This window comes from Chaetura pelagica, unplaced genomic scaffold, assembly GCF_000747805.2.
Source record: "Chaetura pelagica isolate M959 unplaced genomic scaffold, ChaPel_1.0 scaffold99, whole genome shotgun sequence".
NCBI classification, from domain to species: Eukaryota; Metazoa; Chordata; class Aves; order Apodiformes; family Apodidae; genus Chaetura; species Chaetura pelagica.
Genome location: NW_009954539.1, coordinates 2510702 through 2531027, shown reverse-complemented (window position 1 = coordinate 2531027; position 20326 = coordinate 2510702). Strand labels below are relative to the sequence as shown.

Genomic DNA, 20326 nt, shown 5'->3' with positions numbered 1-20326 from the left:
CTTCCAAACTAAACTATTCTATGGTTTGAAGTGTGCCAATAAATGTTAATTCAAGTGTGTTTGTCCCCTCTGATTATCGTTCAGCTCAGCATCATATGAAGTTTATTTCTCTTGGGGAACATATGTATTTTATTAGTGAGATTTCTCTTTTAATTGTGGTGCTGTGCTTAATATTGTGCTATACGTGGTCCTTGTATAGCAAAGCAAAATTTGTGAAACAATAGTTTTTCTGTACGAATGTTCTGAACTGTGTTGGTCCCATCTTAAATTGGGCAGGGGGTTTAATAATCAGAGTATTTTAAGTTGACTTGCTAGTGGAGGGAACACTGATCAGAATTCTGCGTGTATCTGAAGTGTAGAACAGGCACGTGCATGTACACACACCTACCTACAGGGCTCGAAAAAGAGAGGGTCAAAAGGCATATGAGTGACTTAAGAATACTTGGCCAATACCCAGGTCCCACTGAGCAAATCTGTCTTAAGAATTGACTGAAAAAGGAGCAAGCTTTTCTTATTAAAGTGCTCTAGCAGAGCAAAACTACTGCCACTTAAGTTAAGAATACTTACTAATTTCTAATCTCAGATGGAACTTTGAAGCCTGTGTATTGTAGAAGTGTGTGCTAAAGTGTATGCTCATTTTCTTATTGCCAGATAAAATGATTAAAGCCGGAATTTCGTCATTGTAACTTAAAATCCTGTTCTGTTTTGTTGCTTGTTAGTTTTTTTTGCTTAATTCTTAATTTAAAAGCTTGCTCCTTTCTCTAATACCTTCATAAAATGGCTCTCCCGGGAGAAAAAAATGAACAGCAGTTTAATGAAGAAGCCTGTAGATGTTTCTGACTTCTGCTGATGTATTGAGTTTCTTTACTTCTCTGTATACCATAATACCTTTGTTCTGCATCAAGAAACAGGATGTATGAAATTTGTTAGCTGCCATGAAGTTATCTTTAGCATTACTATTATATGTTACAGTGAAAGTGAAGCTTATTTATGAAACTAAAAAATACAGCTTAAGAAATCAACTAACATAAATAGAGATATGGAAAGCAATATACTGTGTAACGTCTTGCTCTACTTTGACTCCAGCAGACTCCTATTTCATAATATCCTAGGACATACTTGTAGATCTTAAACTTCACTACTCCCAGTTCTATTTAATCTCCCCACTTCTCACTAGAATGCTTATGGATTGTTAATGCATAATCCAAATTCTTACAATTTTTGAGTACTAGCTTGTCATCTTTATCCTCTTGAGTTTGTGGTATAAAGTTGGCTTTGAAATATTCCTCTTTGCTGAGTGGATTCTTCCAGCTTAATACTTGTGGGGGAAGAAGGGTTTTATCCAGGGTGCCTATAAAATAGTATCTTCCCTGACTGCAAGTAGTTTGCCTCTTGTGAATGAAATGCTTTGTACTCTCTGGCAAAACTCTGCTCTGCCATGTAAATTATATTTTCTAACATTCTGGGATTGAGGTTTCTTTTCATAAACCAAAAAGCAATGAATCTCATTGTGGCACAAGGTAGACATTATGGCAAACACATTTAGAGATGACTGTATTTGGAGCAGATGAGCTATTAATACTTTCTGCTACAGTGCTGTTATATTCTGAATTTAAGTTTCTTCCTCAGTAGTGGCTGCTGTGGGAATTTCTTTACAGTACTTACCTGGGTATTTTTACACTGAAATGTACAGTATTGTTGGCCTGTGTGAGTTGCTTCAGATACCAGAGGCAATACTGCTGTGATACTGAGTTCCTACTACACTAATGTATGCTGTTGAAGTTGTATCTATCGCCCGTGTCACTTGTTCAGGCCCTTTTTTTTTTTTCCCCCAGTTGTAACAGAATTTTCAAACTAAAATTAGTTGGAGTTAGTTGTGCTAATATCTGATGGAGTTGCTGAAATCACTAATGTGTATTTAATAGTCTAAAAACCTGTCCTCAGATTGACACATTAAAAAGAGGTAATTGGCCTGAGGCTTCCATATTGCACCTGCTTCCTTACAGCACTGCTTCCTTGTTTGTTTTAAACCCTTCCCTCATAAATCACATGAATAGAATATGGGACTAGGAAACTATTCTGGTTTCAGCTGTGTAACATATTTTAGTACCTGGAAAAGGAGGACAGCTAAGATCGTGTGACATACTCTCCTCAGGTCATTATATGCACTGTGAGTGGTATTGCTGTAAGCATTTGCTTCTGGGCAAGGTCCTGAGCTATCCTGGTCTGACCTTGTGGTTTGGACTAGGTGACCTCTGCAGGCCCCCTCCAGCCTTAGTTGTTCTGACTAGTACTGGCTAATAAATAAGTCTGTCTCTGTCTTGTGATTTGAGTGTGGTAAACGTGGAGTCAGTGCTTCAAACTGGTACTTCTGAGTGTGACTTTAGCTTATTTTCTTTAGGACTTACGTTCTCAGCCCTAAGACTTCAGTGGTAACAATTACTGTCATTTCCATAACATAAGGTTACAGAATGATGTGCTCTGTCATCGGCCAAATGTCATTGCAGAGCAGCAGCAGAGATGAGGTTATGTGAAATGCATAGGCATGGCAAACTAGCTCCATAATTTACTTTGCTTTACTGAGATTAAGTGTAGTAAGCCCAAAGGGTTTAATTTTGGACATTAGTCCTAAATAGTGTATTTGAACTACTATTTACAACTATTTATAGAGAATAGCAAGTGCGCAATAGAGCAAGGGCAGATCTGAAACAGATGAGCACACTGTTTATGTAACTCGCCAACTACTTATGTTTTGAGGAAAAAGAGCAGCCAATGATTGCATGTTGTTATTGAAAGAAACCAAAATATCAGGGAACTAATTATTCCTCTGCATAGTTTCTAGTCAGCTTACTGGAGCTTTACAGGTTGATGTCTAATACACCTGTTAATAAGGACTGAGAAATACCTGAATTTACACTAATTAACATGCTAATCATTAATTGGCCCTTTACTTACTCCACTTGGCTGGGATGAAGTTTACTCGTGTATCAGGAGTAGGGATACTGTTAGATGTATAGGTTTGTTACTTCTGTCTGTACTTATGTCTGTCTGCAGAGGCTCCAAAGTCAGCAGGATTTTCCTAAAAGGGCGTAGGAAACATTGAGTCCACTCTTCTCTTGTCTTTTTTTTAAATTTGCTTCATAATATGATTAAGATGCAAACAAAAATTGCTAATGGGCATGGAAAAACAGTATGTTCTGTCCTTAATGTATAGCGGGGCGGGGGGGGGGAAGAAAGTGCTTTACTTTTTGTAATAGTGATGTATCTTAGTTGTACTGTTTTTTGGTGATTCTATGTTCATGCTACTTTCCAACAGTGTCTTTTTTTTTTTTTTTTCCTCTTTCCTTTCACTTGATGCCTGCTATAACTTTCAAAGTTATTTTCATTTTGTTCTTACCCAATGCATTACACTATCTCTCTAAGCTGACTGTGAGCTCAGAAGCACCAGCCTGCCTTCCCAGTAACAAACATGACTCTTAAACCCAAATACAGCATAATATGTTCTAGAACAAGAGGCACTTAAGTAATGTCTTGCTTCTGGTTCTGTTCAGCAGCATGTGCTGAAAGGTTAGGTCTTGCCTGTGCTTTATGAAGCTAAAACAAAGTCCCTGTTTGAGCCTTGGTGACTTAGTGCCCTTTTGAAACAGAAGTCAATGAATTGTTGCCTTCAAATGATGTGAAATACACTTTCTACAAACTAAACCCCCAAACCAAGAACTTCCGAGTTAAGTTGTGTATATGATATTTTAAAATGTGTAGTGTAACTGTCTTCTCTCTTCTCCATGCTCCCAGGGATGAGGGGAGACTCCTACTTCTTTGGAATGCGAGGCCTCGGTCACTATGGCTGCATCCCAGAGGATGGAGGACAGTTCTTACTCTACTCTATTCATGGAGACAACGGTTTAAAGAGATGTTTTGCAGAGGAAGATTTTCATGAAATAATTGACTTCAATGATCTCCCGAATTCTCTCTTTGCTTGTAATGTTCACCAGTCTGTGTTTGAAGATGAGGACAGTAAGGTACAGTGTCAGTTTCCATATTTTTGATGTAAGAGAAATATATGCATTATGTTTGTGTTTATTGCTGTTGCAATAAAACGGATAGTTTCATGTCTTGAACAAGGAAACTGCATCACAAATATCACTTCTTAAGATGACAACACTCTGCCATGATGTCTGAGAGCTTTAAAACCTTTTTGTCAACTGTGGTGAAGAAAAATGTATTACTTTTGTTCAGATCTGCAGAATACTGAAATGTCATCGTAGCAACTATATTTGCAGTCAATGGAGGTAGCAAGGTTAAACATGTTAAAGTTTCTCCAACTAGCTGATCATGTACCACTGATGGGAGGCTGCATTTCTTGTGTCTTCTCATGGAATCGTTTTGGTTGGAAAAGATATTTAAGGTCATAAAGTCCCACAATTAACCTGATCAAGTCTATCACTAAACTATGTCCCTAAGTGCAACATCCACAAGTCTTTAAAATACTTTCAGTGATGATGACTCCACCACCTCCCTGGGCAACCTGTGTCAATGCTTGACAACCCTTTTGGTGAAGAAACTTTCCTAATAAACAACCTACACCTCCCCTGGCACAACTTGAGGCCATTTTGTCTTGTCCTGTCACCAACCTGAGACCAACCCCCACCTCTGTATAGCCTCCTTTGAAGTAGCTGTAAAAGGTCTCTAATATTTTAAGTTACCTGAAATACTATTTTAGCTATAAAATCTAAATGGTACAACAGAGACAAGAGGAACTGTGTAAGAATATTTTTAACTCTGCAATTAGTTTAAAAGAGTATGTTGAAAACAATATCCTCTTAAAAAAAATACAATGTTTGCAGGAAGCTTTCTGTTTTTTAGCATAGTGTTCTTTCTGATGGAGATATTAAAAATATAAAATTGGTAGCCTGGGGTTTTATTGTCTAATTAAAGTAGTCTAGGCTAATTGTTGTAAGCATATCTGAGGCTACTTGGTCTTGTCCATAATTTTGAATTCAGAAACAAGCTGGTAGTGGTAAAGTGGGTTTTGTGTGAAACTGGCTGACTTACCTGGATAAAACTACAGATTTGTATGGACCAAAGCTGGCCAGTATGGACAAAGGGCCTTCAGGGGGGGAAATTACTAGATGAAAGGGAAATAAAACAAGACATCTAAGCATACAGGCTTCCTGTTAAAGGTACTGACAATAGTACCTGTTGAGGCTGCACAAGTGAAATTGTTTGGCTTTAATTTCTTAGACATCTTTGTCTTCCAAAAATTTTTTTGTACGTGTAAGTAATACAGACTAAAAGAAAATAAGTTCTAGCATAGTATTAAATAAAATTATTGTATTTACAAGTTAAATTGCAGTCCTGGGAAACAATATGCCATTTTATGTCCCCATTTCGGGGAATTTTATAAACTTCTCATAATGAATTTGACTAAAGTTGAAGGGGTTTGAAAGTCCATTTTTAAGGGAAGAAAGCAGAAGCCTGCCTAGAGTTAGAGAATCTCTTCATCCTGCAGAGATTCTATCTCCTTGCTTCTCAGCTTTCCCTTTTGAGAGCTGTATTTTAGTATTTAGCTGATGGCTTAGTTAGAAAATGGAGTGGGTGATTATGTAAGTATGTGGGATAGCAATCCCCAAAGACTTGGAGGACTTAAGGATGTATCTGAAGAATAGCAGCTGGGTTGTGGAGGTGGATAATTCTGTTCCATGTTTATGTCTGTAAACTATCTGTCAATGACATGGATTGAACAGCTCTGCAGGTAAGTAGTTACTCCCGTAAGTCTATATTTAGCTAGATGGGATTACCTTCAGATTTCTCATTAAATCCGAGGATCTGGGGAGCTGATTATGATTTTTATTATTCCTGTAGAATGTGTACTTGTATTTCCAGTTGATTAATGCCCATAATCCTTTCTATTATTAACTGTTGCTGCAGGATAAGAGCAGCCATGAATTCAATATGAAGTATTGTGAAGTTACCAAGCTAAAGTTTAAAATTCCACAGAATAGCAATAAATGCTGCTAACAATCATATCTTCAGTTATTTTAATCCAACATATATGTAGCAGTACAGTAAACTTTAAGAGCATGCTACAGTAATGGTTATATGGACAGTAGTTTCATTGTGTTATCCATTCTATAGAAAGTAAAGTTTTTGCAAGGTATCATTGACTTTTACTCCTGACCTAGACTTTTAGGAGGAAAATGGAGGTAAGATTGGTTTGGAAGTTAAAAGTTAGCTAATAACGGAAGTCAGAGAAACCTGTCATTGTGAATTATTCTTATGATTTGGTGTGTGAACTTGTTGCATAAATAACGTTTAAATATATACATTTCTGAATGGCTCTGACATGCAACAATATTAATGGAAAGATTTCATGCTGACAGCTTTAAACTGATCTTACCTGAAATATGTAAGAGGCTGAACTGTCAAGATCAGACTTCTAACACACAAATACCTAAGCAATAGGCTTAATAGGTTCTAAAAGCAAATGCTTTAAATATTTCTGTTTAGATTTGAAGGCATTTAACTACTTTGTGTCAGATACAGGGTGTATTCCAGTTTGTGCTTACTTCCAGCAACCTGGTGGGAACAACTGAGCTGCAAGTATGCCTGCTCTGTGGATAGGCTGTATCTGCTCTTACTGTGTCCTGTATGGGACCTTTTCACCAATATTATGTGGTTGCACATTGCTGCTTAGAAATGATTCTGTCTTGTCTACCAAGAATGATGATGGCATTAGTAAGAAGCCTGAGTTTGGGCCCTCATTTTCTGAAGATTAATTCTTGCAGCTGAATATCATGTCTGTTACAGGCAAAGAAACTGCATCAGTCCAGGCTTGAGTCTTCTTCCTGATTGGCACCTAAGGTCTCCATAAAGGTGTGGAGAAGTAGATTACCCAACAGGTCTGTTGCACAGCTGGGATCATGTTCAGCTGTGTCCCCATCGCTGTATTGTGTTCTGATTATTTGTTTTGGCATCTAACCTGTTAATGATAGGGACAGATTTTTTTGGCTTTTGGAGTGTACAGCATTGACTTAGTTTTATCATGGAAGTCTTACTGTAAAGAAGCTAAAATAAAAATAAACCCTGGGATTTGCCACATGTGTCTTGGAAAAATTGGTGGGACTGCTTAAGTGAGCAAGATACGGCAAAATTGAGACTGTTATTTTTGGCTGATAGTGTGACTGAATTGGGAGGTGCTGCTCCTTTTATCTTTCCTGATAAAACAGTTGTGGTGGTGAGCCAAAGGGCATGACTGATTACTCTTAAGAGTAGATGTGTGTGTTTTAACAATTAATTGCTACACACAGCCCTCAGGCTTTCCAGATAGTAACTCTTTTGTTATGCATATATCACTATATTATCACATGTATCACTAAAGCTAGCCTTTCTGTGAAGTGACTGTGCAATTTCCTTCAGGCTGAAACTGGTAACCACACTGTCAAAGTGGAACATCTTTGTCTCTTAAGATGGTTTCTTCAGATGCCGTAACACCTCAGGAGATGCTTATCCAAACCTGTCACTATTGAAATATGCTTACATGAGAGAAGGATGTGTTTCCTCAAGCTGTTTAGAGGCTGTATGCTCTTCTTTTTCCAGCATTGTGGTTCAGATTGGAAGGAGCACTTACTAAACTTGATAGTTATATTTTGGATAAAGAAAGATTAGTTTCTGAGGATTAGTTATGGTGGAGCTGACTTGGAAATGATGGCTAAAGTGCATTAGGTACTTTTTCTTGCTCATGTAATTTAAACCAATAGGAGATATTTTTTCTGTATGAGAAAACAGTGACCAAGCATGTGTCAAGTTCTGGACTTCCCAGTTACAAGGAAGACATGGACATACTGGAGAGACTACAGGGAAAGGTCACTAAGATGTTGAAGGGACTGGAGCATCTCTCCTATGAAGTTAGGCACAGAGAGCTGGGACTGTTCAGCCTTGTGAAGGGAAGGCTCAGGGTGATCTTTAGTGTGTATTGATACCTGAAGGGAGGGTGCAAAGAAGGCGGAGCCAGACACTTCTCAGTGGTGCCCAGTGACAGGGCCAGAGGCAATGGGCACAGACTGAAACACAGGAAGTTTGCTCTGAACACCAGGAAGCACTTTTCTGTGAGGATGACTGATCACTGGCTCAGGTTGCATAGGGAGTTGACAGACTCTCTCTCCACAGTGGTATTCAAAAGCCATATGGATGTGGTCCTGGGCAGATGGCCCTAGTGGCCCTGCTTGAGCAAGGAGGGGTTGGACAAGATCACCTCCAGAGGTCCCTTCCAACCTCAAACAGTCTGTGAACATGTTTTGAAGTGTATCCTCATGGCAGAGGGCTTGGAACTTGATGATCTTTAAGGTCCCTTCTAACCTTAATGATTCTATGATTCTTCTGATGTGGAGAGTCAGTGTGGGAATGCAGGGTTGGGGAATAAAGATGATTAAAAATGCATTTCATGAATTGTGAGCTTAATAGAGGTGGTGTGGGGGAGGAGAAAAAACTTGAATTAACAAGTCAATGGAAAAGATAATCCTAGTTTAATGGAGGGACTTTATTATGAAAACAGTTGCTGTTTTAATGAGGGATTTTTTCACATTACAGCTCTATTTCTGTATACGTATTGGATGACTGCTTGCTTTTACTACACAAGCCTACATTAGGTGCTTGACTTTTTGAGCTTGAGCTTTGAAAAAGTTTTAAGGCTACCTCAAGTTCATGCTAGCATTTGCCCAGGGATGGTGTTTTAAGAGAACTCTGTCGCCTTACTTGGAAAGGTTTTTTTTCTCTTGTACTTGCATTCAGCTTTCTTAACAAAGCACATTTTCATGCTGCTATTTTTATTTTTAAGATGCAGTAAAAGACACCAGACTGTTCAGTGGTCTGTTGTCTTTAACTTTTATGTGTTCATTCTGGAACTGAAACTTCCTACTGATGCTTTGACTCTGAAACATATAATTGAAATGTGTCTGTTCAGTCCTCCTTTTAAACAAAGTGGAGCCAGAGTGTCTGCTGCCATGTGTGAAATGTTTCTTTGGTTCCCTTTTCCTGCAGGCTGACTCAAGAAGATGCTCTAGGAGGCAGGCTTTATTTCTGCAAGGAAGGATCTGTTCCTTTTGACTTCAGTTTTAAAGATGTAGATTGTGAAGTCAAAACCTCTTTGGTCATATTACATCACTGAAGCCTCTAGGTGTTGAGTCATCACTATATTTAGAAGGTGGCACACTTCTTTTTAGTCTAATATTAGTATTCAAGCCTGGACTTCATGGAAGGTCACCCTAGCAAAGATGAAGTCACTGCTCCAAGGCTGGAAAGGAATGCAGGGCTTCATTATGCCTTCCTGGTATACTTGCTGTTGCTTTGTTTTACTTTCAGTTTTTTTACCTTTTAAGGTGGGTGTCTGTTGATATGATAACATTATCAGAAACTGCCACTTGAAGCATACTGTGCCTTGTGCTGTGGAATCTCTCCCTGCTTGTTGTTCTGCTTTAGAAATGGGATGTATGTTATTCCCTGGCATTCTGTAAAAACTGAAGTGTTTCTTTACTTACACATATTTTTATTTTATTAGATGCAGAGAGCTAGCAAAGACAGTCTGCAGGAGCAGCATCCTTTAGTTCTTCCTGAATCATAGCTGCCCGCTGGGAATCCTGTCTTGAACTCTTCCCTGGATGGTGGTTTACAGATATCTAAGAACTACTTTTTTTTTTGTATGACCATGGAGGCATTAAAAGAAGACTGTAGGAGACTGTTCTTGCTCTGAGAAGTATGCAGTCTAAAAAATTCACTTTCCATGGCATTTATTCTGTAAGTCATGTCAAATGCTTTCTCTGTGAGCCATATAGGTGCAATACAGTATTTCAGCTGAAAACATCTATGAGCTTTTATCCTCTACCTCTGACATCCCATCTGACTGCTGGTGTGATGATCCCAGCCTTTTCAGCTCCATTGTAGAAGTCCTCTCTGCAGCCTGAAAGAGCTGTTGATACTTGTCATTCACAAACCTACCTTAGTTTACTTTGTGGTGTAGCTGCAGGACCTTGCTAGTCAACTATATATTAATGCATGGAGTGGTATGCTAGTTTCACAGCTCCTCTTTGTTTCTGTGCTTTACTCACAGGTCAGTCGTGAGTTATGTTGAGGAGTTGAGATAGCAAAGCCAGTCACTGCTTCAAGTCAGACATACTGTATTATATGAGCTATCTAAACATGGCTGGCTCCAAGATTTACAAAGCACATGAGTCTCTGGAGTTTCCTGGGGCTGTAGAACCACAGTAACAGTAAGGATCTGAGGTTTTACTGGAGTAAGAGCAGTACTCAAGTTAACCTTCATTGACAATTGGCATCTATTGAGTGTTGACTGTGGTTCAGGGAAAGAAAATTAATTAGTTTTGTTTGGTTTCATTTGCATCTTCAGAATTTTAATACATACATATAAAGACATTATTCAAGATTGCTCTTGTTGCTGTTAACAAGACAACTTTCTGAGGGTTCTAAAGGCAGCTCATGTATTTCTGTAGGGTCTGACATGAATTTTCTCTGTGGTGATCTGCAGGATTTCTAATGGAGCTGTAAGGAGTAGTTGATCTAGTCTGATTCAGCATTTTTTCTGTCTTCTCTCTGAAATTGTTCTTGCTGTTGCTGAAAGGTTTCAGCATTTCTACCACCTTTCTGGAAAAATGCATAAGCTTTATGGTTGGCCTTTGAAGAAACACAAAGGGCATATTCTTGAGATTGTGCAGCTGTAACAGTACGGTCAGGTTGAATGTATGATATGCCACTTCATCCCATGCAAGCAGAAGGTTGCAGACCAGAATAATCCTTGGCCAGGATTATCCCATTGACATGTAGGAATTACCAAGCTCTAGATATTCCTCAATTCCATCAATTCCTGCTCTGAAAATCAGCTGGTTGTTTTTTGTTTTTTGTTGTTTGTTTTTTTGTTGTTGTTGTTTTTTTTTAAATAACAACAAAAAAAACCCAAACCAAAATAACAATTATTTTTGGGTCTGAAATACCTCTGTCTGTAATTTGGATGCTGTCTAATGATTTGTGCAGTACTTGGGGTTATTTTCCCATCCATGCACAGGGTGCTTGGTAGCACAAATGCCCTCTTTTTGATGGGAGAACATGCCTGGCAAAAGACCATCTGGGTTAAAGGTAGGCCTGTATTTGGTGCAGCTGAAACTTGGAGTAGCCCTTCAAAGCATCTAACTATATTAGTTGTTTGTAAATTACAAAAATAAACTGATTAATGTTCTTTCCAGAACATGCAAGACAGCAGTTACTGTCTGCTTTTTAAATTTGGAAACGTACTTTTCTCCTTAAGAGCAGCTATGGAAAAATTCTTCTAGTGTTGGCTTTCTGTGGTCATGTTCTACTCTGCAGTCTAGAGGGAACGTGTTATCTCAAGAAAACAGGGTGGGTGGAAAACCTTTCCTGGGAAAGGACCAGTCAGGGTAAGTAATTTTATTTATTTTTTTTTTCAGGAGTAGAATTTTCTTAGCAGTTCTCTTAAAATATACAGTTTTGAATAATGGGATATTTTAACAAATCCATATATTGTGGTTGAACCCCAGCTGGCAACTAAGATCTGCACAGCCAGTTGCTTATTCCCTGCTGGAGGGATGGGGGGAAGTATCTGAGGGGTATAAGTAAGAAAATGCCTGGGTTGAGATAGAGATGGTTTAATCAGTACATCAAAAGCCATGCATGCAAGCAAAGCAAAACAAGGGATATCATAGAATGGCTTAGGTTGGAAGGGTCCTTAAGGATCGTCTCGTTCCAGCCCCTCTGCATGGGTAGAGACCTCCCACTAGACCAGAGTCCTGTCCAATCTGGCCTTCAACACTTCCAGGGATGGGGCTTCCACAACTTCCCTGGGCCACCTGTTCTACTGTCTCACCACTCTTAAGCTAAAGAATTTCTTCCAGGTTTCTCACCAAAATCTCTCCTCTTCCAGTTTCGATGCATTACCTCTTGTTCTCTCACTACAAGCCCTTGTAAAAAGTTCATCCCCAGCTTTCCAGCAGTGAATTCTTTCTCTACCTCCCATGGCCAGGCAGGTGTTCAGCTACCCCCAAGACAGGAGGGCTCCATCACATCTAACTGTTACATGGGAAGACAAATGCCATCCCCTCTTCCTTCTTCCCCCAGCTTCATATGCCAAGCATGACATCTTATGGCATGGAATATCTCCCTAGTCAGCTGTCCCAGTTGTGTCCCCTCCCAACTTCTGTGTAAGCTCTGCTCGGTGACAAGGAAAAAATCTCTGCATTATCAACACTGTTTTCAGCATAAATTTGAAACATAGCCCCATAGCAGCTACTCTGAAGAAAATTAACTCTAGTTCAGCCAACATTAGCACACCATTCCAAGGTTTATGGGGACCTTTTGTTGTGGCATGAGAAAATGTAGGCCCTGGGAGCCAGGGAGAATTACAAGGTCTTATCTGTAAGTCTGTAAAGAATTCTGTTAATTACTCCTTTTTCTAGCACAATGGACTTTGCAGGATAAACTGTAGGTAGGTCTGATTTAGACATCTCTAAACACTGTACAAATTTAGATTAAGATTCTACTTTGCAGTTGTCTTCTGTAATAGGCTGAACCAAATTCCTGGACTCAAATGCCTTTTGATCTCTGAGGAAGTTAAGACCTGGCCTGGAACACTGGGGCTAGTACACTGTTCCTCTGTACTTGCTACCAGTGTTAGCTGGCATGAGGAGTTCAACCAAGGACTTTTGCTAACACAAGTTTTGTTGTTTTTTTCCTTCTGTTTGAAAATATTTGAGAGTTTGACTACTTGTACATGGAATACTGAGCCACATTTTTCCAGGATGATTCTAGGATATGTTGCTTTCAGGGATGATAAGCGAAAGAGCCTAGCAGCAATCTCTCCATACAATTTTATGCAATCTCACTCATATTTTATGCTATTTTCATCTTGGCAAGTTTGAGACTGTTTGATTTGTTATAACTTGTGATACTTGCTATTCTTGACCAATGTTAATCCCAGGGTTTTTTTTTTATTTCTTGTCTGGCAGTCCTAAGGTGTTAGATGTTTTGGTAAAGCAATATAATGCCAAGAAGACAGACACCAGGTCACGCTTGAAATAAAACACAGCAATGATTTCTGCAAGAACTTCCTTGCATCTAATTGACACACTGGCACAGTGTGTATTAAAGCAAGAAGCCACCCCATCTGGGTCTGCTGACACCAGCAAGAGTTATAACTTAAAGGGAAAAGCTGCTTTCATGTAGTTTATGGAAAAAAACATGGTTTGTTCCACTGAGTATTTCATACCAGCTCATATCTGCTAATAATAAAACACAGGTTTGCCCTTCTCCAGCAAACTGTCACTCTGAAGTCAACAGAAATATTGGGGTTTTGCTGATAATAATAAAAAAAGTGCAATAAAGCCATTCTAATGTGGTTAGGGCAGCAGCTGTTCTTTATTTTAATACCATCAGAGGTCCTAATCCATCCACAAATTCTGGTATCAGTTTTCTAGCCCAAGGAAAATGCTTCTAAATGAAGGTCAGCCTTCATTGCTGTTGCATTTACAGAAGTTGTATTCTTTCTTAATCAAATTAAAACCAGTACATTTACAGCTGTAATTACTGGTTATGTAAGGGATTTTCTCACTTTTTTCATACAAAATACGTTAAAAACACTGCAGCAGAGTTTAATGTAATTAATAAATCAATATTAATAGAGGTAGGTAAAAAGTAACACTTGAAAAGCAGTGTCTTAAAAATGAGGGATATTAGAAGGTGTTTTGAAGTAATACAGAGTGGAGAAGAAGAGATAACAGCTTTAAGATGGATATTGGTTAAGACAAATTCTGCAATGAATTTGAGCACAAAGCTGAGAGAGAACACATTCAATCAAGGTGAAATTAGTTATCAGTTACTTCTGTGTGTTTGAAAACAGGTTTTCTTCTGTGCCAGATAAATTCATGCTGCTTTTTGGTTGATGGAAGTTTTGGCATTGGCTGCAATAGTGCTAGGATTTCTCTACAGCTGTGTTCTCATCTGCTAATAACCTGTACCATTCTGTCAGCTGAGGAGTTTGTTCAAATTCTTAGTTTCCTGTGTAGTATGACGTGTGAATGGTTTTAAAATGAACATGTCTCGTACTTTTTATTGTCTTGTTTTAATGTGATTGAAAGTTTAAACTTTTAAGTTCTTTCACTCTGATTTGATTGCATTTTATGGACACTTTATCCTGCTTAAATTACACGACTTTAGTACTGGACTTTGAAACTTAATACAGAAGCAAAGGCATTGCAGATATGGTAGATGTAATGTGTATGTCTCAGAGGAATAAGAGAAGCCTTTTCAATGTGATAGAGACTAATGAGCTGGAAGTTAAGATGCCAGTAGAGTGGGAAAAAGGAATTATAGTATCCCTGTCAATAGAGTAATGAAGGCATCTGTTACATAGCAGCAGAGTGGATTAAAATCAGCGTGTGTTGTTTCTAATTGGTTTTTCATTAGTCTAAAAAGCATAAAGACATTGTAAGACTGCTACATGCAATCGTTTAGAAATTTTGCTTTAATTTTACTGGGACAAGTACTGGAGAGAAATTTTGTAGTTTCATCCCTATGTTTCCAGTGTATGACTGGCTTAAAAGGGAAGAAAAAAACAGCTGTATAAGATGCTGAGGAAATTAGGTACTAGTCCCTGAGTTGGACTTGATGTCTGTTTTTAAGGCCTCAGTAACACTGCTGTGCACCATGGGGCTGACCTGTAAAAGCTGTGATAAGTGTTTTTATTCTTCATGACTTTTCTGAATGCTGATTGTTTATCTACTTCTTCAAGGTATGTCTTGTTGAAAGCTTAGGCTTTTTTTGTTGTTGTTGTTGTTTTCATTTCACAGCTGAAGCCCATGGTATCCCTGAATCAAAATCAGTAAATTCACTCAGGCTGAAACACCACCAGTATTGAGGTGATGGGAACGGGTATTTCACATGGCTGAGAATTTTGCATCAAGCCACAAGGCTATCTAGATCAACCTTCTGCCAGTTGGGTAACTGGAGCTATTTTTATTCAGTTTTCCTTCAGTTCCTGGGACAGGGCCATGTACAGACTGAGAGCACTGAGATACTTCAGGCCTTAAGCCAGAGGATGGCTCCTGTGCATATCAAACATGTTTTTAATATACATCAGCAAGTTTACTTTCTTTTGACACTGGTTACTTCCACTTTCTTGCCTTTGCAAAGCTTTTGGGTTTATTTCTTGAAGAATGTCTTTTTAACAAGAGAAAATTCAGCTTATATTATATGTACTTAAATTAATAACTTCTAGACCCATTCTGTTCTTACCTGCTAGTGATTCTGTACCTTTGAATAAATGTGTGTGGTTGTCTCACCATCTGAATTAAAGGTTTTGGTCACGGATAGCTTCAAATGCCTTTCAAGTCTGCTACTTTCAACCTGAACTGCAGTAGTATATAACAGAATAGTGTTATGCTGTCCTTCCTCCCTGTGTTCTCCTGTAAATCTTTTTATCTTTTGTGTTTGTAACTGCAAATCTTATTATTATGATGACTTCATTCCATGTGTTTCTTTAAGCAGAGAATCCATTGTATCTGCTGTGTGCTCTATAATACAGCTTCTGATACTAGCATTCTAATTCCTTCTGTTTGTCTTGTAGGCAGAGAGAGAAACACATAGCACAAATGGTACAGGAGTGTGTTTCTTGGAAAGATAATATCTCTTCCTTTTTTTATATTCCAGTTTCAAATAACTTAAATAATTCAGCTTATTCTTTTTAATTAAGTCTTTTCCAATTTGTTTTATTTTCGTTATGGATTTTCTTAAGCTTTTCTATTCCCTGCTGTTTTATGACCTAAATATAGCTCATGTAGTGTCTGCTGCATGTGTTCAAATTTTGAGAAAATTTTGTGGAGATAATTGTCACTTACTGAAGCATAGTTCAGATAATCTGTTCAAAACCCTTCTGCACTGTTGTCTTTCTCTTGATCTCAAATGCAGTATCAGGTTGCCATTATGTAGTGGCAATGCAAAATAACCATTTAGTGTATTTACTTCAGGTCTAAGAATTAAATCCTTGTCTGATGTTTGTCAAGAGTCTTAAATCGGAAAGAGATGGATTTGTATGCCTTATCAATACCTGTACTGAATACAAGATAAGATGAGATTTTTTCCGAAACTCAACTCTCCTCTTCTCAGCACAGACCTTTAGTTTTCCAGTCTATTCCTTCTCTTTTGTTTGTTTTTCCTGTTACTATGTCTGGCACAGATCTGCTCTTTGAATGAGAATTATTCCAGTGTATGAGTATTTTATATGTACCTCAATTATGCAGCATACAGTCTCTGGATAGATTTATCTCCTTGAAATACTTGGTACCTTCCCTGCTGTTTCTTCTATTTTTGCATTAGCTGTTAATACCCTCCCTACCTGCTTTTGAAAGACCTTCAGCTATCCTTCATCCATGTTCTTGTAGTATATGGACTATTAACCCCAGACCTATAAAGCATGGGCTGTGTCAGTACCCTGAGATACTGATTTTTTTGGTAAAACTTCAGATTCTTTTTAATGCCTTCTGTGTTTCTGAGCTTTCTGGTACACCTGAAGCACCATCTGATTTTGTTTTTGTCTTTTTTTCCTAAGGTCATATTGTAGGTGTGCGTGGGATGGGTTGAAGGAGGGTGTTTGAAACTTGGATTCTCACACAGATGCATCACTTCTGAAAACTGGGTAAAAACACCAATATTGTGGAATTTAAGATTAAAATTATGACATTGAAACATACTGTTCCACTTCTTTCTGATCAGGGTGCAGTCCTGTGTAATGTGCTCTAGGGGATCCTGCTTTAGTGGGGGAGTTAGATTAAACGATGTCTAGAGATCCCTTCCAACTCTGACCCTTCTGTGATTTCATGATCTCTCCTTGTACCTATAATCATGTAGCGGGACTCTTGGGTAGTGAAGGTGACCCCCACTTACACTAATTACCCCTGTGAAGGAAAATCCTGGCTGGTACAGAAGAAACCCATGCTTTCTGTGAATACACACACTGTGTGTAAACTAAGGGATGTGAGAATGTGTTCTGTGGCTGTATCAAGTGCCATGGGTGCCATCTGCTGACTCCTTCATGTACCACAAATTCAGCTGTGGGAAGAAGTAAAGGTATGTTAAGGAATGTAGATTTAAATACCCTGCCGCTTGAATATTAAATACAAAATTGAGTTTTCAATCCTTCCTGGTTTTGTGAAATGTGAACAACAGTGTTCACCCCAAATGTATCTGAGTTTCGTTTCAACCCTGAAGAATGTTTTTAGGCTAATTATTATCAGGGTTCTTTTTTTTTTTTTTTCCTCACAATGAATTTAGTTCTTAATTTTTTGCAGTGTATTACTGCTCATTGTCTGAACTCAGCTTCTAGCCATGCAGTTCTTTATCCTTTCAGTGTTTTTTCACCCTTTTGAACTCTTTCCTCATTCCATTTGTTATACTCCATCTATGGTATTCTGTAATTATCTAGGAGGTGAGAGTGAAGTCATTTCTTTATTGTGCTTGCTTGCAAACCTGATAAAATAGATTCTCTATTGCCCTCAATGAACATACCATCAGTGCTACCAGGTGAGGTGGTAGAAGTAGTTTGCTATAGCTGATGTAATAACAAAGCTGAGAAAAGGAGCAAACTGGAGGAGTACAGTTTAGCTAGACCTAGAGTAGTTTGTAGCCTATTTATTAAATTAATTTTAAAGAGCAATTTCTGTTTTTTCTTGCTTGTCATAGTTTTCTTTAAAACCTAAAGTGATGTGCTGCTTTGGGTCATTCGACTGAATGTCAGTATCTACTGGGAAGAAATTCAATCCTAGTAATCATGGAAGTGTAGCATCTGATGTTTTAGTTTGGGGCTGAGTTGCTGCTGCAAATCACGTAATGTTCTGGCAAGGCTTCCAGCACTATAACGTGAGATAGTGTTTTCAGCTGAATTGTAAAATGGTCCATGACACAGTTTTTGGCTGAGGACAAGTAGCAGTCTCCCTAACAACTGCCAGACATAGTTTGGGAGTTTGCATGGTCCCAGAGATCGTTCCCAGTAGCCATTTCAGAAGTTATGAGTTCAGTTTCCTTTAAATAATTCAATTATCACTTAATAGCATAGACATGGCCAGTACATGGTGGTTTGTATCAGGGAGCCAAGTACACTGACAGGCTCCTGTTATTGTGAGCAGCCTCACCTTCTGCTTGGTGGTCTCAGAGCTCCATGTAAACTCAGGAGGGGGCCTTTACATAGGGTCTGCCTGTCTCAAGTCCTGTCCTTGGACCCCCCTTGAACATGCTTTGCAGCCTTTCTAGTTTTGTCCCTGGTCCCATAAAAAGTCCTCCTGACTCCCTGGATAAACTTGGACCTGTTTCCATTGCTTTCTGTAGCCAGGGCTGTAGATGGTTGCTGTGATCAGCACCCTGCTTGACCCACCACTGTTCAGGTGCTGCCAGGTAGGTCCTGGTCTGTGAGGGCACCGCCTGCACCGTGGTCACCCTCAGCTTCCTGCTAATCCTCATCTATGGAGCATCTTTGCTCTTGCTACTCCCTGACAGTTGGCCACAAGAGTTGGTAATGGGCCCTGACACCACTTCACTTTTGTCATGTAGAAGCAGCTCTAGTGTCCTGATACCAGTTTAAGCCTGCTGGATTAACTGGAGGTTTATCATGTGGTATCTTGGGATCACGATTTCACATGTGGTCAGGGCTTAGACTAGTTACTCATGGGAGTATTGCATATGAAATGGGGACAGTACTTCTAGAAACATTTACTGGGAGACAACACATTTTAGAGTTGTGCAAAACCAAAGGTTGGGTGCGTTGTCTGTGAGACTTCAGTGTATAATTCAAGGTGTGCTCCAGAGACTCAACGTAGCTGAATGCAGAATGCTTGCCTGAAGTTTCCTACTGAAACCCTTTTTGGCTAATAAAAAAAAAACAACTCACCACCTATGGAGTTCTCATCATGACCTCCTTCTAAATACTTAATACAAATGCCTGCTTACTTTGTAAGAAAGATTAGAGAAAAAGTCTAAAATGGGAATCAATACAGTTCCTTTAACTTTGCTTTTTTCCCTCTTGCTGTTTGCTTTCCCCTGGATCACAATCTTGTTTTTTGCAGCTTATAAAATCACAGGGTGCTACAGACATATTCTGTATGTCATTTAATGATGCAGATTTTACTTTTCAAATTACTTTCTCTTTAACTGGAACATACTTCTAGAAAATAATCTTTTAATGCTTGTTTTTATTATTGGTGTGTGGATATGTGCAGCATGAGTTATATGAAATTTCAGTTTATACCACCAAACTCTGAACTAGAACACTGCCAACTTGTACATTGCAGTTGATCTGAAGCTGAGTAGGGATTATCTGCAAGGTTTAAACAGAACATTTTACACAATGGAAATGTAAGTGCTCTGCAGTGCTGAAGGCAGTCTCCCAAAAAGCAAGTACTGATATAAGCACCACAGGAAGCAGATTGCTTCTCCCTGATTCACATTAATAAATTGCTTTTAATACTTCTTAATTGTCTGCTGAGCTCAGAATCCTAATGTGGTTTAAATATTCAGTGTTTCATCTCTGTATATGTATATCCAACTTGCACTTTCATGTTTATTCAAGGCTTTTTGGATGTCCTACTGTGCTAGCTAATTTTTGATGAAATGGCTCCACTGCTGGAGCCACTGCTTTTACTGATAACAGTAAAATGAATCTAGAAGTGTCAGAGTTTTTAGACAAGCACTTAATATTGGGTTACATAGTTGAATTTTATGAAGTTAATGATTTTTTCAGTGCTTAGAGAAGGATCTTGTTCTTCTAAATTGAGATGAATGGCTGGTATTTTGTAGCTGATTCTTTTTATGCTGGCAGGACAATGCCTGGAAAAAGGTGTCTAGAATGACTTGGAAGGGTTTAGAATCTGGCCCATGGGCAGTGATGGTGGAAATCAGTGTGTGAAAACTTGAATTACAAAAAAGAGGTCTGAGGCACAAAAAAAAAGCACTTGGAAGAAAATCAAATCCTATTCCTGGAGTCCTAGTTCTGCTGTCTCCCTGAACTAAGTGTTGCTAATGGGCATGTTATTGACAACAAGAAGAGTGAACCCCCCACCCTCCTTGAGACTTGAAGCTTAAATTTCTTTTGCTTACTTGCCCATGAACATGGCTACACTGCTGTTTTTGAGGTAGTTTTGGTCTACTGCTTACCTTGTGTACTTAGGCTGCACAGAACCTACTGCTTACCTAAGAAAAAAACAGCGGCTTATTTTTGTGAGGGAAGCTAACTGCTTTTTTATATTGATACTGTAAATTTGAACTT

The 20326-nt window shown here is 38.7% G+C and overlaps 1 protein-coding gene across 1 annotated transcript in view; it reads left to right on the top strand.

Annotated features, from left to right (window-relative positions):
• The first annotated feature begins 3794 nt into the window (after nucleotides 1-3794).
• Nucleotides 3795-20326, top strand: part of RCAN2 (regulator of calcineurin 2) — a 70192-nt gene continuing 53660 nt past the window's right edge. The window contains exon 1 of the mRNA XM_010004894.1: nucleotides 3795-4019. Coding sequence (XP_010003196.1) covers nucleotides 3795-4019 — 225 coding nt within the window. The remainder of the gene's footprint in view (nucleotides 4020-20326) is intronic.